The sequence below is a fragment of the Balaenoptera borealis genome, assembly GCF_965194805.1.
Source record: "Balaenoptera borealis genome assembly, chromosome: 3".
NCBI classification, from domain to species: domain Eukaryota; kingdom Metazoa; phylum Chordata; class Mammalia; order Artiodactyla; family Balaenopteridae; genus Balaenoptera; species Balaenoptera borealis.
The window spans coordinates 166598010-166623364 of record NC_138866.1 but is presented as its reverse complement, the minus strand read 5'-3'; the positions used below and the strand labels follow the sequence as shown (position 1 = coordinate 166623364).

The 25355-nt window shown below is 39.2% G+C and overlaps 1 protein-coding gene across 6 annotated transcripts in view; it reads right to left on the bottom strand.

The window, feature by feature from the left end:
* CUL2 (cullin 2) overlaps positions 1-22048 on the bottom strand; it is an 82665-nt gene extending 60617 nt beyond the window's left edge. Inside the window, exons 1-3 of one of the 6 annotated variants that reach the window (XM_082385409.1) lie at positions 21901-22034; positions 8789-8856; positions 4393-4533 (exon numbers count right to left, since the gene is read on the bottom strand). In XM_082385409.1, coding sequence (XP_082241535.1) covers positions 4393-4511 — 119 coding nt within the window. In that variant the 5' untranslated portion in view covers positions 4512-4533; positions 8789-8856; positions 21901-22034. Of the gene's footprint in view, positions 1-4392; positions 4534-8788; positions 8857-21630; positions 21844-21900 lie in introns of those variants that run through there. The other 5 variants (XM_082385407.1, XM_082385406.1, XM_082385410.1 and 2 more) reach the window with 5 other exon arrangements.
* Positions 22049-25355: the final 3307 nt, after the last annotated feature.

Genomic DNA, 25355 nt, shown 5'->3' with positions numbered 1-25355 from the left:
CTCAACCCCCTTACAGTCAGCCCTCCACATCCGTAGTTACAGGACCGACAGTATACTTATTGAAAAAAATCTGAGTATGGGCAGACCTGTGCAGTTCAAACCTGTGTTGTTCAAGGGTCAACCGCAAACCAAAAGAACCAAAGAACTCCAACCCAGGGAAGCAAATAGTAAATGTACATCTACACCTAGCCTCTATCATATCATAAGCATTTGATATACCTCTTAAACGGTAAGTCCCAAACGACCCTAGACTGCACCTAAGCTGTCACAGAGCTTCTGTTATAGAGCATCATTATTACTTGTGTTAGGCAGAATTCTAAAAGTGGCCTCTCAAGACTTCCCTCGCTAACCCCTGGGACTGTGAATATAAGAAAGCACACCCAGTTACTTTACATGGCAAGGGGACTTGGCAGCTGCAGTTATGATTACTAATCAGTTGGCTCTAAAATAGGAAGATTATCCTGGACTTTCCTGATGGGCCTAACCTGATCGCATGAGCCCTTCAAAGGCAGATCCCTACCAGCCCCTGCCCCCTGCACCAGCTGCAGAAGGGGAAAGGCTTGACACGCCGCTGCTGGCTGTGAAGATGGAAAGGGGTCACATGCAACAACTGAAGAGTGACCATAAGTCAATGAGAGCAGCTCCCAGCCAAAAGTCAAGTAGGAAAACAGGACCTCAGTCCTATAGCTGCAAGGAATTGAATTCTGCCAAATAACAGGAATGAGCTTAGAAGTGGACCCTGAGCTCTAGGTGAGAACACAGCCAGCCAACCCCGATTTCAGCCTTGTGAGATCCTGCGGAGGGAACCTAGTCACACCATGGACTCTGACCTACAGAACTGGGAGATAATAAGAGAGTGAAACACTAAATTTAAGCCACTGCATTTGTAGTAATTTGTTATGCATCAAAAGAAAACACTGATGTCTTCTATTTACATTACCTATCAACCAGAATGCCTTGCCTACGTAACTGGACCCAGTACATTTATGAAGGATGAGGATTAAGAGCCCTCTTATCAACACAATAAGAGAACTAGCTAAATATTAATGCTACTTCTTTCATCTGTACAGTATGCTTCATGGCATTCAGTTGACAGTAGCTATTCACTCACCAAATATTTGCTAGGTGTCTATATGTACCAGATACTGGGAATACAGCAGTGAACAGGACAGGTATCTGTGCCCTTACAGAGGTTATATTTAGTAAAAATGTTGTAGACAGGGGTTCACTAAGTTCCATACTTACACATGTTAAACACTTTGGCTGGCAGACCAGGCTTCTTTGATACCCACTTCAAGGGTGTAAGGAGACTTGAGCATTTTTATCCCAGCATCTAGCCTACAATATCAGGAAGTCATCTTAACCCTCTTGGGCCACTATATTCTCAACTGTAAAATGGGCTAATAATATATATTTTACAAGGTCGTCCGTAACAAATTAATCACATGCATTATATGTCGAAAGACAAAATTATGACACAAAAGAATGTACACAGTATGATTCCATTTATACAAAGTTCAAAACATAATTAACCAATATTGTTTAAGGCTGTATATTTAAGCAATTATGCTGTTCTTTAAAAAACAAGAGAATAATATGATAGTAGTTACCTCCAAGGGAAAGGAGCAGGCTTGTGAACTGAGAGGGGCAGCTGGTGGGGGAAGGTTGGTGGATGCCAGCAGTGTTCTAGTTCTTAACCTGTGTTGTGATAATGCAGGTGTCTGCCTTATAATTATTTGCTCAACTCTACATGTATATCTTACTTACGTATGTATTATATTTCATACACCTCAAAAAATGCTTTGTAAAAGATCAAGTACTAATATATGGTGGTGAACAATTTGTAGGGAGGGCTTTTTTCCAGTTTCAAAATATTAAAGATTTATAGCCTCTAAAATTTCTACCTAAATCTGAGTATCAGATGTCAACCTTATATTCTAGGGCAAAATAAGAGGGAAAAGGAGGGAATCTGGCTTTAGAACAATTAGGAACATTATTTTACATAATAAATAAATTCATAATAAAATGCTACTTTTTTCACAATAAAATTTAAAATGATATTCCATTCCTTTATTTTTCATAATAAAATTTAAAATGATATTCCACTCCTCAGTTTACTGTTTTTGTAGATACTTTTTATTTCAGGGGAGGAGGAGAAAACTCATGATCAGATCAAGAGTAACTGAACCATCTTAGATGGATCAAACAATAAACATCTTAGAAATATCAGTAACTGAAGGGGCACTTTCAAAGGAAGTCAGCTATCTCAAAACCATTTATAAACCAGCAATTAACTGTATATTCTGTAGAAGAGTAAGAACACATTTAATGACTCTATTTTCTTTATGTTATGCCTATTTTCTCTTTTCTTGTAATCTTCTACGACCAATTCCTTCTCTCCTCTCTCTGCTCATTATTTTAGTTAAAACAGTGTTAAAAGTACCTAAGTACTTGCCTAGCCCAACCTCATTAACACACAAGTAACCTTTAAAGTTTTCTCAGTTTTTATTGATTCCCACCAAAAACAATTCATGATGTTCCACAAAAAAAATTTAAGAGACTAATTCAAAAATAAGCTCTTCAAAGGCAGACTCCATAACAATTATCATCTAGATACAATGGAAAGTACAGGAAATTAGATGTTAGACATCTTGTATGCAAGTCTGGGCTCCTTGAATGACTACCTGCATAACCCGGGGCAAGTCCCTTCACCTCTGAGTATCAGTTTCCTCATCTATTATATCTGCCCCACTGATCTTATAGGCTTGTTTTTATATTAAAAATATAAAAGGTCTTTGCAAACTCTGAAGTCTTCTAGAAATGTTACCATCATTTTCTGTATCTGTAGTGCCTAGAACATAGGTACCCTAACAAATGTTTCTTGCTGACAACTGCAACTGTAATGAATTCAAAGAACTTCACTGTTCTTGCATCAACATTCAGTTTAATATTGACAATTAGGTTAGGCATTGAGAACAAGCTGAATCACTGTCTTATGAAACCCAAGCTTTTCTAGAGAACACACGCCTCGCACAGCGAGGGCAGCCATCCTTCAGCCCCAGGACACTGCTGGGGAGGGTGGCACTGCGCGTGAGCGGACTCGGAACCTCCACGCGCACTCTGGTAATAATACCTTCACGTCTCACCTTCCCCTTGGGGGGAAAGGATCTCTGGTTCCTACAGTGTCCACCCAGTCCGCAAGGCCTCCTTCAGGGCCCTGGGGCACTGCCATGTCACTTAGACCCAGAGACCAGGCCTCGACCCTATGCCCTTTCTTTGCCCTGGAATGTGGCGTGTGTGGTGGTCCCTGTGGTGGAAGACGGAGGCGGGTCAGGAGTGTGCCAGGGCACAGGCCGTCCCCAGGCCCTCCCAGCCGTGGCCCCTGGCAAACACTGGGCAGAGTTGATGATGCTGCCACCCACCACTCTGCTCCATCTACCTGTGGCTGAGGGTTCCTATAGACCCTTTTAACCTCCCCAATACTAAGAAACTACAGTATTGTAATACTGTGGTTTTTTCCTTTGGTGCCAGAGTATATATCCTGGGTGCTGGAGGTTGCACTGTGTTTTTTACATATATAATATATATATATATAATAATATTATTAATAACGTTATAATAATATACATACATTATACATATCATGTACAGTGTGTGTATGTGTGTGCGTATATATATATATGTATTTTTTTTAAAAAAGATTGCTGTCATGTAGGAATGCAGGACAGCAGGTTTCAGACCGTCCTAGGGAAACCACAAATTTATATTTTCATATAAAACCCCTTATTCACAAATGTAGAAAACCCAATTAAGAAACGTTTCCATCTCACAGCCACTGAATTGGCTGTTTGCTCTCTGCTTGGAACACTCCCCCCCAGGTTTCTGTCTGACCTGCTCCCTCCCTGCTCCAGTCTCTGCTCAAGTATCGCCATCCTCAAGGAGGCCTTCCTTGACCACCATCTAGAGAGCCGCGCACACACGCACTCCAACCACGCTCATGCCCTCGCTTTGCTTTACTTCCCCCCATGGGATGTAACCTGTTATTAGAAGCACTGGCATCAGGTTTGTTTTACATCCGTTTAATATCTATTTCCTTTAGTAGAATGAAGGGAAAGTAGTTTGTTTTGTTCACAAATGTACTCCCAAAGCCTAAAGTAGTGCCTGACATATACTAAGTGCTCAGTAAAGTATCTGTTGAGCAAAAGGTTATCAAAGATTGTTGACTGCCACATACAGGCAATGACCTTGGAAAAGTGAACAATAACATATTTGAAAACAGTCACACTGGCATGTTCTTCCACTTAGGAGAGCTTAAACCTGTCGTCCCTTTTCAACAAGCTTATGAACCTAGCATGTCGATCAGTGCAGGCATCCATGCCACCGGAAGGATACGAGAAGCGGTCGTTCCATGTTGCTCTCTCCACGTACTCCAACATGACCACGGCTTTGATTGTCGTGAGGAGTTTGTTCCAGGTTTCATCAAAATCCACTACTCTTGGTTTCAGAGACATTGTGCAAGTTTAGTGTTGAAATCTGTTAATTAAAAACAGCGGTAACGTTAGCATGAATTCTACAAGGTCAGTTACTTGTTTCTAAAAAGCACCACATAACTGGACAGCATGCTGCACGGAAGGGGTGAGACCAGAACCTGGCACGTGGTGAGAACGATAAATGCTGGCTGCCATCTTTTCATGACTGTCCAGACAAGGAATTCCACAGAATACCTGCGTTCACTGCAAACTCTAGGAAATAAAAAGCTTTTAGCACAAATTATTTATAACCCAGGGTGGTCCAAAGATTGAGAAGCCTCATTTAATTTGCTGAGAGAAAGAAGCTGGGACCTAATGAGCCAAAAAGTTAACTTCTATCATGAGAAATGCACAAGAGATACTCAATAAAAAGGTTTTGGCCCCAAATCCTTGTGGTTTGCACTCCTTAAACTGGAGACTGAGGCCATATATGAGAAAACACAAGACAATTAAAGGGTTTATTTTCCTGGAGCATCAGTTTAACTAGATTCCAAATCCTTTTCAATATCACACCAGAAGAACAGAATTAAAAGAGAAATGTCTTAAAGTTAAATTTAATTGCACAAGGGAGCACTTTTCCGGCACATGCCTTCACATCCTCCCCAAAGTTTTCCCTCGTTACTAGGACTGTGAAGCACCAAGCTAGTCTGTAGCCAGGGCCAAACAAGGAGGAAACATTCTTCCTCCTGTGTCCCGCTGTGGGGAAAAAAGGAGGTAGGGAGACAGTGGGGAGAAGGGGGGAATGCATAGAGAGAGGAAAAAAAGAGACAAGAGGAGGAGACCAGCTGCACGGTCCCGGCCCACAAACTGGAGGTGGTCCTGCGCCCTTCTTACGTTTCTGTCCTGTGAAGAAAAGAACTCAAGAGGAGTCCAAGGAGGGGAAGAAAAAGAATCAGAGAAGCCAAACAAAAACCCAAAAGAGGGTGTGCCACACTAAATCACCTCTCTTTCTTCAACAGACCAGGGACTCCACCTACAAGCCTTAAACTTCCTCTAACTACCGAGAATGGATTAGCAGTAGTTCCTGTGTGTGTGTGTGTGTGTGTGTGTGTGTGTGTGTGTGTGTGTGTGTGTGTGTGTGTGTGTGTGTGTGTGTGTGTACTGGGGGAAGGGGGAAACCTAAAGCTCTAGCTCTAGATCAGAAAATTAACCTTAACTCCGTCTCACCCTTATTCACACATCCTATCTAACTGTGTTACTCAATATTTCTTAAATCCATCCATTCCTGTGCAACGCTATGAATGTTCTGAGATCAGGCCCTCAGCAGTTCCAGTTTGTATTAATCTTTATCAAAGAAATGCTAACAATTGTTAATATTTACACAGTACTTACTATAAGCCAAACACAAATCTAAGTGCTTTATATAAATTCACTTAATCCTCCCAACAAACTGATTAAGTAGGGCCCAATGTTCTCCCCGTTTTCTAGATAAGAAAACTGATCACAGAGTGATTAAGAAACTTGCTTAAGGTCATGGAGCTATTCAGACCCGCGCTGTAACCCCTGCCCTCAACTGCCATACACAACTATACTGCCTTACTAACATCCTTAGTGAATACTTAGATACATGCCAGGCGTTGTACTAGGCTGAGGATACAGTGGTCAATAAACAAAGTTCTTGACTTTCAAGAAGGTTAGACTCCTGGATCTGGCACTCAGAAACAAAAATAACCTACGTAAACCACAGAGCTGACCATGTCACGCTGGTACTGAAAGCTGTTTGTGATTGTCCACTATAGACAGCATCCGGTTTAAGCTCACTGGCAACATGGCCCACCAAGCTTCCATGGTTTGACCTTGGACTAAAGCACCTCTCCACCTTGCTCTTCTCATGGGACTCCCTTCCTTGACATCATAATCTGGTAACTTCTCTGCTTAGAGGTCACTGAACACAACAGGCTGATTCACACACCCTGCCTTTTATCCTCATTGTTTTCTGTACCTAAAATTCTTCCCTTCTCCTTGCCTCCCCCTTTCCACTCATTCCCCTAACTCCTACTGATAGTTCAGCCTTGGCCCAGAATATCTGTTTTCAAAAAATTTTCTGGGCCCACTTAAGCTAGGTAAGGTGCCCTCTTAAGAGTTACTTGAGAACTCTATGTTTAACCTCTATTAGAGGATTAAACCATGCTCAACTGTGATTATCTGAGTGTTTCTTCAAGGTAGGGACTATTCTGTAACTGTCTATCAAAAAGCTGTCACTGTCCGCTTCACATTCGTTTCCTCCCCTTATAAAAATGGAATCATACTACACACACTGGTTATAAATTATTTTAATGGTTGCACAGATCACCTTTTAGCTTTATTGAAGTTTTAGCAGAATCAGACTGGCATGGACTTCTCTGCGGAGACCAACAGATTTCTGATAGAATGGGTTTATGTGCAGTGATAATCCATTCTTAGATGGGTGGAAAATGTGGACACCAAGGCGAGAGAAGCCTTCATTTTATTTCAATTGTTTAAATGAGCATTTACTCATGGAGAATTTATGTAAGGATGTGAAAGAGAGAGGGCAAAGAAAGAAACAAGACCACGACCACCCCACTGTTCTTCTCCACTTCCCAAACTGTCAGACAACTCACAAGAATACATATGAGTCTTGTTTTCATTCCTGTGCCACATCATGTCCTACACCTGGTGTCCTGCCAGGACCACTTCCATCCCCAGTCAGTGAGACTATGTCCTACTGAGCACCTGCAAAGTTCAAATCTCACATTACTACAGTTTCCTCTAGCTTTCTTCTGGGCTCATTCATGCAATGTTAGGGTTTTTAACACTTTGGCACACAGGTACTGTGCCTATGGCCCCTAAAAATAAATCATAGGCTCCAAATAAAAAAAAAAATTGAAAAATAAAAATTCATGTTTACTTATGTTTCCAGGTAACATTATGACAATATTTTATGAAAATAACATTTACAAAATTTTCATTACATTTGAAAATGATTCATAGATTAGATTTTCTCACTTACAGCACCATTTCTAAGTATGTATGGCTGTCAATAATAGTAAGTTAAATAATTACAAAAGTGATTTATATAAACATAGAGTTACCATATGACCCAGCAATTCCACTCTATGCAAGAGAAAACATGTCCACACAAAAACCTGGATGCAAATGTTCAGAGCAGCATTATTCATAAAGGTCAAAAAAGTGGAAATAACTCAAATGTCTATCAAGCAATAAATGGATAAATAAAATGTAGTACATCTATACAACAGATTAATATTCTGTAATACAAGAGAATGGAGTACTGATAGATATTACAATACAGATGAACCTTGAAAACACACTATGTGAATAAAGTTGGTCACAAAAGACCACATATTTTAGAATTCCACTTACGTATATGAAATATCCAGAATAGGCAAATCCATAGACACAGGAAGTATTTTAGTGGTTGCATAGGGCTAGAGGACTTGGAGAAAAATGGGAAGTGACTGCTAATTAGGTGATGAAAATGTTCTAGTATTGATTGTCATCATGTTTGTACAACCCTGTGAATGCACTAAAAACCACTGAATTGTACAGTTCAAGAGTACACTGAATGGTATGTGAAGCATAACTCAATAAAGCTGTTAGACATTTAAGGTGAAATAATCGTATCAAAAACTTTGGAGCAATGTAACGTGGAGGGGAGGGGAGAAAAGGTATATTTACATGGTTGCAAATTCTGAAATCTCAGTCTCCCTCTCACTCCCATGCTCTAGTCACCAGCTCCCATCACCAGAGGCATATATTATATGTGTCTGGGGGTATTTTATACATATATATTGTTATTCCCCTTTTTTAACATAAATGAATATAGAGATGGTCTTTTTCCACTTGTTTTACATAAATGGTATTACACTGCTTACTTAACAATATATTCACTTAACAGTATATTTGGGAAAGTATTCCATTTTAATACACAAGGGTTTCTTTAATCTTAATAGCATTTCATTGTTTGGCTGTATCGGGATTCATTCTACTAAGTTTGATATGATATGTGATGAGTCCTCCAAAATTGAAGTGCCTAGTTTAATATCAGTAATTTTAAGTTAAATAGTTTTTTTTTTATGAATTAGTAAGCTCTTTTTACATTGACATTAACAAGGTTTTCTTCTAAAGATACTAATAACACAATTTAAGTTACAACTGCTATACTAGTTGATAAGAGAAGAAAATTACACTATTATCATGATCTTTAACTACTGTTTATTAAATACCTTCTGAATTCCTCCTATGCTATACATATTATATATATAAGCATTACTAACCATCAACCTGCAATTCAGCAAAATCCAGACTGCAGGGAACGACTGGATAATCAGATTTCTTCAATAAACTATGCACACACATAAGAGAAAAAGAGAGAAAAGAAAATGAGAGTGGGAGAGAGATATATGTGGAGTGGAAATTGAACTAAAATAGACTAAAAAGGCACATTCATCTACCACAGTGTGACTGATCTTATTTGGATCTAGATTTAAGCTCTTTTTAAAAATTATATTTATGATAACCCTGGAAATTTATAAACTGATGGGATATTTGATGACTTTAAAAAATAATTTTTATAACAATAATTATGAGAGCTTTAAAACTGAGAGTACTTATCTGTCAGAGACACATGCCAAAATATTTATGGATGTAATAAATGCTGTCTGAGATCTGCTTCAAAATTAAACAGCTTGTTTATGAATTGATAATTGTTGAGAATGAGTGATAAGTACATGAGGGATTATTATAATATGCATTTTCTGTATATGTTTGCAATTTTCCAAAGTAAAGGGTAAAAAAAAATATCTTCACCATCATCATCATTAACAGTTCCACAAATATGGGGGGGAGGGGGAAGCACATAAAAGAAATTAGAAAGCTTAAAAAAAAACATAGTATTAATCCAAAAGGTCTAACATTCAATTAATATGCATTCTAGAAAATTAGAATGAGAGGTAATTATCAAAGAAAAAATATTCCAGAACTAATGAACATTAGTTTTCCAACTTAAAAAGGCATACTGAATACCCAGAATATTTGATTTTAAAAATAAATAACAAGGCACCTCTTTTTGACATATTAAAACACTGGGGGTAAAGCAAAGATTCTATAAGTTTTCAGAAAAGAAAAAACGACTATATAAATTATAAAGTCTTTAGATTTACAAGAGCAACACCGGAAGCTGGAAGGTAATATAAAGCAATGCCTTCAAAATTCTCAGGGAAAATGACTAATTACCTAGAATTCTCTATCAAGAGTGGTATCAAATAATTTACTTCCCATGAAGTCATTTTATTCAGGAATCTATTGGAAGATACCCTCTATCAGGAGGAAATGGAACAAACTAAGAAAGACTTGGGATCCCAGAAACAGAGGGACCTAACACAGGAGAGAGGAACAGAAATTTTTCAGAACAGCAGCTTTACAGATTTTAAAAACAACCTGTCGGGCTTCCCTGGTGGCGCAGTGGTTGAGAATCTGCCTGCCAATGCAGGGGACACGGGTTCGAGCCCTGGTCTGGGAAGATCCCACATGCCGCGGAGCAACTGGGCCCGTGAGCTACAATTACTGAGCCTGCGCGTCTGGAGCCTGTGCTCCGCAACAAGAGAGGCCGCGATAGTGAGAGGTCCGCGCACCGCGATGAAGAGCGGCCCCCACTTGCCACAACTAGAGAAAGCCCTCGCACAGAAACGAAGACCCAACACAGCCATAAATAAATAAATAAATAATTTAAAAAAAAAAAAAAAAAAAAACCTGTCTACACAGACACAGAACAAAGGGCTCCAGGACGGTTCTCTCCAAGAGAAAAAAAGGGTGGGGATACTCTCAAACTCATTTTACAAGACCAGCATTATCAAGATTACCAAAATCAGACAAGGACACCCACAAGAAAAGAAAATTACAGGCCAATATTCCTGATGAACACAGATGCAAAAGTCTTCAAAAAAAATTTAGCAAGCCAAATTCAATGATACACCAGGATCATAAAAGGATCATACACCATGATCAACTGGGATTTATTCCAGGGATGCAAGGTTCACAAATCAATCGACCACATTAATAAAATGAAGAATGAAAATCATATGATCATCTCAACAAATGCAGAAAAAGCATTTGACAAAATTCACCATTCATTTATGACAAAAACTCTCCGCAAAGTGGGTATAGAGGGAATGCACCTCAACATAATAAAGGTCATATGTGACAAGCCCACAGCTAACTGCCTCAACAGTGGAAGCTGAAAGCTTTTCTTCTACGATCAGGAACAAGACAAGGATGCCCACTCTTGCCAAACAGTATTTATTCAATATAGTACTGGAAGTCCTAGCTAGGGCAATTAGGCAAGAAAAAGCAATAAAAGGCATCCAAATTGGAAAGAAAGAAGTAAAGCTGGTAACATGATATTATATAAAGAGAGCCCTAGTTTTTTAACCATAAAACTGTAAAAACTATAATCAAATTCAGTAAAGTTGCAGATACAAAAAATCAATATACAAAAATCTGCTTCATTTCTATACACTAATAACAAACTATCAGAAAGAGAAATTGAGAAAACAATCCCATTTACAACTGCATCAAAAAGAATATGATATCCAGGAATAAATTTAACCAAGGAGGTGAAAGACCTGTACACTGAAAACCATAAGACATTAATGAAGAAAACCGAAGACAACACAAATAAAAGAAAAAAGGAAAGATATCTGTGCTCATGGATTGGAAGAACTATTTTTGTTAAAATGCCCATATTGCCCAAAACAACCTACAGATTCAGTGCAATCCCTATCAAAATTCAAATGGCATTTTTCACAGAAATAGAAAAAACAATGATAAAACTTGCATGGAACAAAACAAAAAACTGAACTCGTAAGTACAGAGAACAGACTGATGAATGCCAGAAGGGAGGGAGTCTGGGGGTGTGTGAAAGGGGTGAAAGAGGTCAAAAGGTATAAACTTCTAGTTATAAAATAAGTCATGGGGATGTAACGTATACAACATGGTGACTACTGTTAATGATACCAAATTGCATATTTGAGCTTGTTAAAAGAGTAAATCTTAAAAGTTTTCATCACAAGAAAAAAAATTTGTAACTATGTATGGTGACAGATATTAACTACATTTACTATAGGCATCATTTGTAATATATACAAATATCGAATCATTACGTTGTCCACCTGAAACTAATATAATGCTATATATCAACTATACCTCAATAAAAAATTTTTAAAAAGAAAAGCCACAGTGTAGGAGAAAATATTTGTAAAATATTTATCTGATACAGGACACACACACACACACACACACACACACACACAAAGGACTGGTACTTAGAATATATAAAGAACTCTCAAAGCTCAATCAAAAGAAAACATACAACTCAACTAATAAATGGCCAAAAGACCCAAATGGAAAGTTCAGAAATACTGATAATAAGTAAGCACATAAAAAGATGCTCAACATCATTAGTCATTAGGGAAAGGCATATTAAAACTTCAACAAGATACCACTATACACTTATTAGAATGGCTCAAAAATTCTGACAGTATCAAATGCAGATGAGGACATGGAGCAACTGAAACTCTCATTTGCTGCAGGTGGGAATTTAAAATGAAATAACCACTTGGGCAGTTTCTATTAAAATTAAGCATACACTTCTCATGTGACCCAGCAATCCCATTCCTGGCTATTTATAGATGAGAAATGAAGACAGACATTTACAGAAAAACCTAAACACAAAATTTTAGAGCACCTTTATTCATAACTACCAAAACCCAGAAACTCAAATGTGCCATCAACTAGTGAATGGAAAACAAAATGTGGTGCTTTCACACAATGGTGTACTATTCAGCATTAAAATGGAACAAATCACTGATATGTGGACAACAATGGATGATTCTCAAAAGCATTATGCTAAGTGAAAGCAGACAGACTCATTAGGCTACGTATTGTATGGTTGCTGAAAAAGGCAAAAATATAAGGACATACATCAGATCACTGGTTGTCAGAGACTCAGGATGGACTACAAAGGAGCAAACAGGAAACTTATGGGGTGATAAAATATTCTATACCTTGATTGTGGTGGTGGTTACGTGACCATATAAATTTGTCAAAATTCGAAGAACTGTGTATCTTTTTAGGGTGAATATTACTATGTGTAAGTTATACCTCAATAAACCTGACCCCTCAAACTCAACATGTCCATCCATTTCCAGTATTTCACATCTTAATAAATATTATCATACATCTAGCTCAAGGTAGAAATTTTATTAATCATTCTTGATTTCTCTCTTACTCTCCTCTTCAAATCAATCAATAAGTCCTGTCAACCCTATCTTCTAACCATTTCTTGAATCCAACCACTACTTCCCATTCCCACTGACATCACCCTAATCCAGACCACCACCTCTCACCCAACTACTGCCTCCTAAATGAGCCACTTGTATCCTCTTTTGGCCCCTTGTTACATTCCAAATACTGTGGCCAATGTAAGCTTTCCAAAAATGCAAGTCTGATAATATCATACCCTCTGCTTACAATTCTTCAAAGACTTTTAACTTACAATCCTTATTATCTATCAATTATCATTTAAGAAAAAATAAAACTTCTCTGTGCTTTCTTAATTTATCACTGACTACCCATGAAAGTCAATAAATACTTTATTACTAATATTCTGACAACAAAGACTTTTAAATCGGTTACCAGTTCTAAGAGAATAGCTAGGTAACCCAAGGTAAAGATGAAAATAAAGAAGCAATCAGGAAAATCAAATTGATAAGCTACCTAGATTTCTGATAGCAATGTTCTAAAATCTCTTTTGCTTTTTAAGTTTTTCTCCTCACACACATACCTCACTCCTCAGAACACTGAAAGGTGATCTGTCACTAACCTTTCCTTTCTCCTGAAAATCTTAACTTTCCAGTGAGTTTTAGGTACCGACGTTGAAAGAGCTCCAAAATAACATGGTACTGCCCCAAAGTATGATGTGTTAACACAGCCTAACAAAATTCCCACCCCAAAAATGTTTAAAAAACAAAGTTACTAGTAATAGCAGAAATACAAAAGATATAACTTTGCAAAGATCAGAAGGATTTTAATTTGGAGTGATACTGTGTAGTTCTTCACTTAGACATTTTTCATACAAAGAAGTGACTTGGATAATTACATTTCAGCAGGTAAAGCAGTAACAGAATCTCAAAACATTCCATTTTAAGTCTAGAACTGACATTGGTGCATAATTATTTTATTTGAAATATAAATTTTAGTAAAATGTATAACCATGTTTAACATACTGATCAGTATGACTACAGCTTAACTACTGATAAACATTTCAGTTGCCTTCCAAAAGTATAATTATCAATAATGTAAATGGCTAAACGCTTCAAGTTGTGAGTCTCTTTTTAGTTAAAAAAAAAAACACAACCAAAAAACTAACAAATGATAATTTTTTATTTCAGTATTGATCAGTACCAGCAATAAAAATTTGGCATTCCAAAAATTACCAAAAAGATATAATACTGGGGCCTAAAAAAATTTCAGGTAAGTCAACATACCATAGTTAGTTTTCAAAATGACATTCAGGGGGCTTATTGAGCAGGTTATATTCTAAATACACAAAATAAGGGAAATACTTAAGACCCAATCAAAGAGCATTATTAACTTTGCAATATTTTCCATTTCAAGGGCTGTCTCTAGTGTACACTGACCAAAAATGCTACCACGATTGCATATGAAAATAAGCTCCAAGAATGCAGCTAAACACTTTCATCTTACTGCACTGAATGTGTGACCCATTAGCTATAGCCAAGAGGTACCTTTGTTAGTTGGAGGCTTAGGGTACAAAGCTTACTGTTGCAATGAGGTTTGACATACACAGCTCCACAGCACAAATGTCATCTCCATCACATGACTTTCCTACTTAAGAATTTCTAGTAGTATGCTTAAAAAAAAAAAAAAAAAAAAAAAAAGGAGGGGGCTTCCCTGGTGGCGCAGTGGTTGAGAATCTGCCTGCCAATGCAGGGGACACGGGTTCAAGCCCTGGTCTGGGAAGATCCCATATGCCGCGGAGCGACTAGGCCCGTGAGCCACAATTGCTGAGCCTGCGCGTCTGGAGCCTGAGCTCCGCAACAAGAGAGGCCGCGATAGTGAGAGGCCCGCGCGCTGCGATGAAGAGTGGCCCCCACTTGCCGCAACTAGAGAAAGCCCTCGCACAGAAACGAAGACCCAACACAGCCATACATAAATAAATAAAATTAAAAAGAAAAAAAAGGATACCTCTTGACAACTTGGTAAAAAAGAAAAAAAAAAAAAGGAGGAAATTGGTGTAAAAAACATTGGTGTAAAGAGAAATACAGCAGTCTGTCATCCCAGTTGGCAAAATGTACAGTGCAGGATGAAAACCTCAGTCTCAAAAAAAGGGAAGGGGGACAGTGGTAAGTAGGGAATGTATTTATAATACAACAAAGAAGTTACAGAAGACATTTGCTTCCAAAATAAAGCTAATTTGACCAGAATTAAAGACCCTTCTCTCCTCAATGAACTTGAGACTCTCCCACACAGGCATTATTTCTTTCCAAGTTTTCACATCGCTCCCATCAGCATGAAGTTTAAAGTCTTCTTCACTTGCTTTCTCACTTTTTTCCATTTTTAACAATCTAGGCAAGGAATCTAAGATACCAACTAGCCTTAAAAAAAAAATTCTTATATATGTATCAGGGATGAGTTAGAGAACCTGAATTTGTCTGAGTCTCTCATGGGTAGGCAAGCCCAGTTTGGCATGCAGGCTAGACAAGGCTATGACCAATAAGCGTTTTCACAAATAATCCAAACATTAAGATTGCATTTTTTTTCTAGGCCTGACCTTCTATCCAAATATTAAAAAGGGTTACTCTAATTATCCTCTCTTTGCACAATCCAATGACTTGCAATATTTGTTATCCTATTCTGAGAGCTAAATTAAGTCACATATATCTAAAAACCTTGGATTCATTATTTTGGTAACTTTATACTACATACATTATTATGACTATTAGAAAAGTATGCTCTATTTCTGTCAGAAAATAGTAGTCATAAATAAAAGGGGACAGCTAGTGTAAATGCTATAGTGCTTGACTGGAATCAGAGTTATCAGTATGAACTCATGGTTTTTAACACACACACAAATATAAAAAGATATAGAAATAAACATAGATGTTTGTGTATGCATGGATTAGTATACACATATAGTTCTAGCTCTGCTCATTGAGCGGGCCTAGGAACAATGACACCCTAGTGGCAATGAACACACAGAGCATCCAGATCTTGGTTTCTAGATACCATTCTCCAACAGAAGGAACCAGAGCTTGGAGAAGTGATTGGTTCCAGGGCTGCAGCAAGGAAAATAGGAGCCTGGACATCTTATGATGCCAGAAAATAGGAAGTGCTTTCCTAAAGAGGATGGGGGATGTCCAAAAGACAAAGAGCCAACCTGAAAGCCACAGTGGAACAATTTGAGCGATAAAATAAATAATGATAGAATTAGATTATAAACCATAGAGTAAAACAAATATCTATGACTCAACACTGATACAAACAAATTACTGAATAAACAAATATGGAGAAGGGACAGTTCTCCCTTATAGAAGAATTCCAATTAATAAGTGTAGAAGGAAATGAGAAAAATATAAAATTGCCATCAGGTGAACACTACTATAATAATTATTACAAGCAAGAACTACCAAAGGATGCTGCAATGAATGGGCAAAAATTTGAGAACAGGATTTCTGCACAGTTTCAATCTCCCCCAAGATATCCAGTAATTACAAAGAGAAAAACAGTAACTTTACAAGCAGAGAAATTTAACAGACATGACCTTAATGAGAGTCAATATCACCTCTAATAGGATATACTGACACCCTGTATCCTGTGATGTGACGCACTGAGTAGGACTCAGTATCACTTCTCTAGTATTCCTGCCAAAAATGTACAACCTCAATCTAACTATGAGAAAACATAAGACAAACCAAAGTTGAGAGACATTCTACAAAATAACTGACCACACTCATCACAAGCATGAAGGTGATGGAAGATGAGAAAAGACTATCACAGATCAGAAGAGCCTAGGGAGACACATGCTAAAGGCTGTGTCTGATCCTGGATTGAATCTTGAAAGAGGTAAAGGACATTACAGGAAAAACTGGTGAGATTCAAATAAGGTCCGTAGTTTAATTAACAGTATTGTACCAGTGTTAATTTTCCTCATTTTGATCATTGTGCTCTGGTTACGTAAGCTGTTAACATTACAAAAAGCTGGGGGAAAAGTATACTTGAGCTCTCTGTACTATTTGTGCAACTTCTCTGCAAGTCTAAAATTACTCCATTTAAAAAAATTGGGGGGACTTCCCTGGTGGTCCAGGGGTTAAGAATCCACACTTCCACTGCAGGGGGCACAGGTTCGAAAATTCCACATGCTGCACAGTGCAGTCAAAACTAAATAAATAAATAAATAAAATTTTAAGTATCCTCTACTTTTTTTCAACTGAAGTAAAACAAAGTTGAGAAATTCAAGAAATATCTATACAGGGTAAATCCAACATTTCACTATTTGAAAAGCAACCAACATTGGAACAGGACTTAAGTCATTGAGTTAATAGATATTTATTAAGTATTTAAAATATTCAGACCTCTCTCTACCAGGTACTAGAGATGCTGCCTTCAAGAAGCATACAGCTGATAAGAGAAACAAAAATGATAAACTATTAGCCTGATTGATGAAAAATTCTGACACATACACAATCAGGCTATAATCCAATGATTAAATAACAACAGTAACATCATTTACAATGTTAAAGTATATAAATGGAAATCCCTTGGATAACTAAAATCTTCAAATAGGACATTAACATCTATACATTTACAGAGTTTAAGCAAGCTTAATACGTTCACCACACGTTTCTTAGTAATTAGTGTCTAATGCTTCAAAAAGAAATATTAAATATTTTCTACCAAAGATTATATTTCTCCAACCTAGAAACTAGCTGCTTACTTATCTCAGACAAAAAAGAAAAAAAAGGACGTAACAGTAACAAAAATAACCACGAGAATCAAACTGAACAAAACAGTTCATGAATCAAGAACAATCTCAGAAAAAAAAGAGGTAGATCAGTTTACATAGGAAGTTATCTGGCTAAAGACAGCTAACTGAAAATCAAAATGCCAACCAATATAAAAAGTATTATAAATTCAGTAGAGAACACAATAAGTCTGGATTTTTTAATTCTTCAAAATAACAAAGCTTAAAGCAACTTACAGAATATTCCATCTCCCCTCCTCCAGGTCAATCAACAGGGTTTAACTGCACCCAAAAGTTGTTGCAGATGCTAATATCATGATCTTAACACTACTCATTGTCTCAAAATTTTTAAGAATCAAAGGAACTTCACTGTTCTAGTATCTCCAACAGGCCTTTCCAAATACACAGTAGTAACATAGTTTGAATCTATATACAGATCTTCTTCAACTTAAGATCAGGTTACATCCCACTAAACCCATCGGAAGTTAAAAATATCGTTAGGTTGAAATGCATTTAATATACCTAACCTACGAACATCATAGCTTAGCTTAGCCTACCTTAAACGTGCTCAGGACACTTACATGAGTCCACGGTTGGGCAAAATCATCTAACACAAAGCCTACTTTATAATAAAGTGTTGAATATCTCATGTAATTTTTTGACTACTGTACTGAAAGTGAAAAACAGAATGGTTGTATGGGCACAGAATGATTGTAAGTATATTGGTTGTTCACCCTCGTAATTGCTAGGCTGACTGGGATCTGAGGCTCACTGCCCAGCATCACAAGATTATCATACTCCATATTGCTAGCCCAAGAAAAGACCAAAATTCAAAATTCAAAGTATGGTTTCTACTGAATGCATATCACTTTTGTACCATGATAAAGTTGAAAAATTGTAAGTCAAACCATCGTAAATCGGGGAAGGTCTGTAATCTTTAAGATAATAACACAAGGATTATGCTAACATCTGCAATGCAATAGAAACATTACTGTTAAGATTCAAACCCAGGCAAAGAGCCAGATCACTCTGAACAGATAGTTTGATTATTAACTGGTTACTGAGAGAGAATTCAGTCATACATCTCAAGTATCAATAACTTCTTATGTCTCATGATAACATTCCAAATTTCTGCTTGTTTTTCTAAGATTTAACATCAGCAAGACAAACTTCAAAATATTAACATTCAAGGGCTTGATCTTGTCATTAATTTACTTGAATTTAACTGACAGTACATATATGAAAACGCTGCTTTCAATCATAATCAAACTTTTTTTTAGCATATAAAGAAAACAGGCAGATAAGGTGAAACACACACACACACAAACAGCGCAAACTTCTATAAAAAGCCTTACAAAAATAACAGCTCTTTAAACAACTCCACATTTGCAGGTTCCAAACTCAAAGAGCGCCGGGACCAAATCATAAAATGTTGCAGTGCCCCATGATTGTCTCCTCTTCTTTCTACATTCTTTCTTTAGGTGGTCTCATACTGCTTCATAACTTCTAAATACTATTTAATACTCTTAAAAATACAAGGTGTCAAAGCAAGGAAAGTATGCTTCCACTTCTGCCGAGTGGGGAGAAGAATCTACACACATTTGCCTACATGTGCACAAAATATATCTTTGGAAAGATGAGTAAGAAACCACTAACATATTTGGCCTTGACAAAAACTGCAGGGAAAGAAATAAGGGAGATTTTCATTCTATATCCCATCAAACATTTCAAATTCTGAATCAGGTGAATGTAGTTTCTATGCAAACATAATTATAATAAACCAACAGATAAAGGCGGATGACTCCCCATCTCTTTCTCTCACTAGAATTTAAATTCGACGAAGGCAGAGATTTTTGTCTATTTTTTCACTACTATACATCCCCACTGCCTAGTCCACAGCTAGTACTTGAAAAATATTTGATGAATGAACGAAGGACTCCCTAACCTCTCCACTAAATTCCAGACGTGTATATCCAATTGCCTGCTTCTCCCCTCCACATGAACATCTAACAGGTCCTATGTAACATGTCCCCTCCAACCCTATCCCCATATAACAACCTGCCTCCCTCACTTCTTCCCCATCTCAATATGTGGCATCACCATGCTCCATGTAAAGCCCCAAACCCAGGAGTCACCCATGTCCCAACCAACTGCATTCCCATCCAACCATGCCAAATCACTACTTTTAACTATAAAATATATCTCAAAATCTTTTTTACTTGACACCAGTCACTACTCAAATCTGCCACAGCCTTCCTCACTGGTATCCCTGCTATTCTCTTATCCAATCTCCTTCACAGTCAGATTGTAAACCAGACCATATCACTCCTAGCTTCACAAAAAGGGAATAGCTTTTCAATGTACTTTAAGAATAAAAGCCAAACAAACTCCTTTGGATAACAGACCTCACATGACCTGACCTCTGGCTACCACCTAACCTCTTCACTCTCATGAGGGTCCCAGCCCACCTTCACTGAGTTTCTTTCAATTTGCCGAACCCAAGCTTGAAACCACCTCTAGGGATTTCCATTTACTGTTCCCTCAGACAGGAACACTCTTCCCTCAGACTTCCAAAGGCTAAATCCTTCCCACTTTTCAGGTATCAGGTCAAAAGTCACCTCAGACAGGTCTTTCCTGACCACAGCATCTGAAGCAGTCTGTCCCGGTCACTACCACAACTCCCTATTTTACTTCCTTTACAGCACTTATGATTCTCTGAAATTGCTTTTATTTCTTAATTACTTTCTGACTTTCCCTTACCTCCCAGAATTGAAGCTCCGGGAAAGCAGAAATTTCACATGTCTTGTTTATGGTTGTATCCCTAATGCTTCCAGTAATGCTTGGCATACGAATCAGGTGCTTAATAAATATTGAACTGTTAGACAAGGCAAAGCTGACTTTAAAGAAGGTCCACAGCATTTAATTTAGTGACAGACTGGTGAAGATAAAAAACATGAATAAACTACCTTTCCACATAAAACACTGAAAAAATCACCAAAGGGTGGAGAGTGAAGTAAGAGTATTTCAGATGCATGTGAACATTCAAAGACACACATACTTCGTGCATGCACACTATAGAGATGTTCCCCCAACTTATAAACAGCATCTGGGGGGGGGGAAGATTAACTCAAAACACTGTGTACGTCTGCTATTTCATCTCTGACTCTTTTGGAAGGGTCTTCCAAACACTATATTTGGGCAAAAGAGGCAAAATATAAATAATTTGTTCAACTGTCTGTCTTGGAAAGAACTGTGAGATTGTAAAAAGGAGGGAGCAGTCTTTTGAGTGTTTTTAAATGCCTATTACGTAGTCGGAAGTAAATGAGAACTAAGTGATTATTTCCCATACCTTACTATGAGTGTAGATTTGGGACAGGTCTAGCTCAAAGATGCTTACACTGTAAAGTCAAACAGTCTGTAGCGAATATTAATAGTTCTTATCTTATTATCAAAATTTTAACTTCCAAGGTACTGTCCTTCAACTGGTAATAGTAATCCCTGGGGAAAGGAGAGGATTTAACTGTAACAACAGCCAGCAACTCGCAAATGTTTTATGTACATGCACGTATTTGCGGGGTGATGGGGAATGGTGCAGACTCCCTGGTGTGTTAACTAAGTGCTCTTAGGAGAGTCTAAGGATCTAATTTCACCAAATCCTAAGTGGTGAGACAGGTCTAGCATGCACATAGGACACTACTCCCCAGAGCTATCAATCTTCGCTGTCTGCGGAAACAAAAGTGAAAATACTCGTAGTAAGGATATAAGAGACTGATGCCGCCCCCCCCACCCCGGCCCCAGCGAACACACAGAGCTCAGTGCCCGCATGAGGACGTAAATAAGCAGAGAACACGCACTCGCACCTTCCCTCCCTAGGAGGAAAATGAGGCCGAGGGAGGGGCGGCCAAGACCGGCTTGGGAGGCCCGGGATGCAGTCCGGGGGCGGCCGGGCTCAGGGGCTGGCGCTCCTGGAGCCGGGGTCACCCACAGGACACCCGGTCCCCAGCCGCCCCTCCATCCCTCCCCTCCCCCTCCGTGCCCCCAACTCCTCTCCCCGCCCCAGCCCCGCCACCCACTAACCGGGAAGGGAAGTTTCCCGGTGCCCGCAGCCGGCTCCGGGCCTTCAGCGGGTTACCTGCTGCAGAGGCGGGACGCGGGGCAGGGGCCAGGGGTGGGAGACAGCCCGAGGGCGCGCAGGACGAAGCCCGGCGAGGAGGGTGGGCGGCGGCGGCTGTCAGCTCCGTCCCTGCTCACCGCGCTGCCATTACTGCGCGCAGGCGCCTCCCCGCCGGCCGCCGCCACCGCCGAGAAGGGGGGGCGCCCGGGCCGGGGCCGCGGCCGGGCGCTCACCTGCCGCCGCGGGAACACTGCAGAGCTCCCGGATGGGACGGCGCGGTGGGAAGCGGAGAGGGGAGAAGGGCGGGCGGGCTATGCGAGCTGTGAAACAACTGTCCTCCGCTGCCTGGCTTTCCCGACACGCCCTCGGGGCTCCTCTTCCGCGGCCTCCGACCCCCCCTGTGCCGGCGATGGTAGAGTCCGCATACGGCGAGTGCCGAGGGCCGCTCTTGTGCGATCGCGGAAGGCCGCGGGACCCGTGCTCCGAGCGGCTGCGAGCAGCGCCCGCTGCCCACGAGCCCTCGCTGTTCGCTGAGCTGGGGACCGGGGACCCCCAAGTTAGGGACTGCTGATAACAGTGTGTCAGAAAAGTGGTCTCAGCACAAGGATTTATCCCTTGAGTTCTTTCAGAACTATGTGAACATTCTGATACACCACCATCTCCTTGCCACCTACTTCTATGGGCTTTTCAAAAGATCAAAATGTATTAGCAAAATTAGTTTCCTCGGACATATTCTTTTTGTAGTAAGTTTTTATCTGTAGCCATTCTGAGACATAAATGTGTATTTTCAGTAGAGGCCCGTCTCTTCACAGCCGTGACCCCAACTCCCCGCCTCCCCGCACCTGTCAGTCCAAGGGTTTCCTCGCATACAATTTCTAAGGGTGATGTTGACAAAAGTGCAGACGCACCCATCACCTCCTAGTACACACAACACCGCAGGGAACAAAAGCCTGGCTTTATTCCTTATCAGCCTTTCGTATCTACAAGATCTCAGAAGTCAGAGTCTAGTCTTCTTTGTGCGTTCTGAGCTAAGCCTTTCCCTTCCAACACTCTTTTCTTCAAACTATTTGGACCAGTCCTTTAAGGCCCACTTAAAATCCTGTCTCCCGACCTGATAAGTCCCACCGGTCTTTCTCCTCTTCTAATCTGCCTCTCGCTGCACTTGAAGTCCGCAGCCCTTCTTTTAAGAAAGTTATTATTATATGCTAAATTCAATTCCATTATATGACCTGTTTTCTCACATGTTCTCCTTCTAATTCAGCAATCCTAAGTGTGATCCCCAGACCTCTGGAAATCTCCAAGAGCTTTTTAGGGGTCCCAATGTTAAAAACAATCTTCGTTGTAAATGACATGTTCTTTGTCTTTTTTTCTGGGTTCACATAACACAGCTGACATCGCCTCAGCAGGGGTCAAGAGGGTGGCACAGGGAATTCCCTGGCGGTCCCATGGTTAGGACTCGGCCCTTTCACTACCGTGGGCCTGCGTTGGATTCCCGGTGGGGGAACTAAGATTCCCCCCAAGCCCGGCGGCGGGACGAGAAAAAAAAAAAGAGGGTAGTACAAAACTATCCCGCTGGTCGTTGCATTGCTCCCACACTCTCCCGGTCTGTTTTTGTTTTTTTAATTTAGGAATATCCTGGATGAAGTAGTAAAAAATATGAGTTTTTTAAAATTCAATCCTGAGTACACGTCTTTCTAACATTGTGAGGGAAAAAACGTGAAGCACACATGCACTCTTGCTGTATACCAAAGTAGCAATGGTCGTCTTAAAGAAAAACACTTGAGCGGCTGACTTGGGAGCTGAACTAGCTGTTTTTCATGGAGTGCCATTTTTCCTTGAAAGAACAGTTGACAGAAAAACTAATGTTACTCTGACTTGGGCATTGACACATTTCTCCAAAATGAATACAGTGAGCCTAACACTTCAAGCAAAACAACTGACAGTATTTGTTGCCAATGATAAAATGTAGCTTCCCAGTGAAATTTGGAAAATTTATGTCAACACTGTCAATGGAAATAATCAATAAACAATCTATAATCGGAATAGAAAAGAGTTTTCTTCCAGCCAAACTGAGAACTATAGTCCGGGAGAAACAGCTTCCAGAAGCACCTGAATTGTGTTCCTCCTGGCTCAAAAATGGGGGAAGCTGATATGGGCAAAACCCACAAAGTTACCTAAGTTGTTTGTGAAGACTTAGGATTGGAACTAGCAAAAAATAAGGATGCTTGTTAGGTAAGAATTGGTTGGGGTCCAAAACGGTTGCAGAGTTCAAACGGGAGAGCTTGAGACCATAAGGTTGCAGCTGTCAGCTGCTAGGTGATATTGTTTTGAGAACTGCTGGTGGTGTCCTTGATTCAGAAAATTCAAGTTCTCAGTGCTGCAATAATATGTCTAAAACCATATCCACAATGGCAACCTGGCTCCATTTTGAATGCCTGAACCACAATTACTCCATTTTGATTTTTTTAATGCATTCTTTTCCTTAATGGTTAAAGCAGATGTACAATGTATGTTTGACTGGTCATAAGACAGGCTGTTCCTTTTTTTTTTTTTTTAAGATTGTAATCTGAGTTTATTTTTTTTAAATATGCATGGCAAAAATACCATAAAAGTAGAAATGACAAACTGTACATATACATTTCTTTTTTTCTTTTGAATTTTTGAATTTTATTTTATTTATTTTTTTATACAGCAGGTTCTTATTAGTTATCCATTTTATACATATTAGTCTATACATGTCAATCGCAGTCTCCCAATTCATCCCACCACCACCCCACCCCTATCCCCCCCGGTGTCCATATGTTTGTTCTCTACATCTGTGTCTATTTCTGCCCTGCAAACCGGTTCATCTGTACCATTTTTCTAGGTTCCACATACATGCATTAATGTACGATATTTGTTTTTCTCTTTCTGACTTACTTCACTCTGTATGACAGTCTCTAGATCCATCCACATCTCTACAAATGACCCAATTTCGTTCCTTTTTATGGCTGAGTAATATTCCATTGTATACATGTAGCACATCTTCTCTATCCATTTGTCTGTTGATGGGCATTTAGGTTGCTTCCATGACCAGGCTATTGTAAATACTGCTACAATGAACATTGGGGTGCATGTGTCTTTTTGAATTATGGTTTTCTCTGGGTATATGCCCAGTAGTGGGATTGCTGGGTCATATGGTAATTCTATTTTTAGTTTTTTAAGGAACCTCCATACTGTTCTCCATAGTGGCTGTATCAATTCACATTCCCACCAACAGTGCAAGAGGGTTCCCTTTTCTCCACACCCTCTCCAGCATTTGTTGTTTGTAGATTTTATGATGATGCCCATTCTAACTGGTGTGAGGTGATACCTCATTGTAGCTTTGATTTGCCTTTCTCTAATAATTAGTGATGTTGAGCAACTTTTCACGTGCTTCTTGGCCATCTGTATGTCTTCTTTGGAGAAATGTCTATTTAGGTCTTCTGCCCATTTTTGGATTGGGTTGTTTGTTTTTTTAATATTGAGCTGCATGAGCTGTTTATATATTTTGGAGATTAATCCTTTGTCCGTTGACTCATTTGCAAATATTTTCTCCCATTCTGAGGGTTGTCTTTTTGTCTTGTTTATGGTTTCTCTTGCTGTGTAAAAGCTTTTAAGTTTCATTAGGTCCCATTTGTTTATTTTTGTTTTTATTTCCATTACTCTA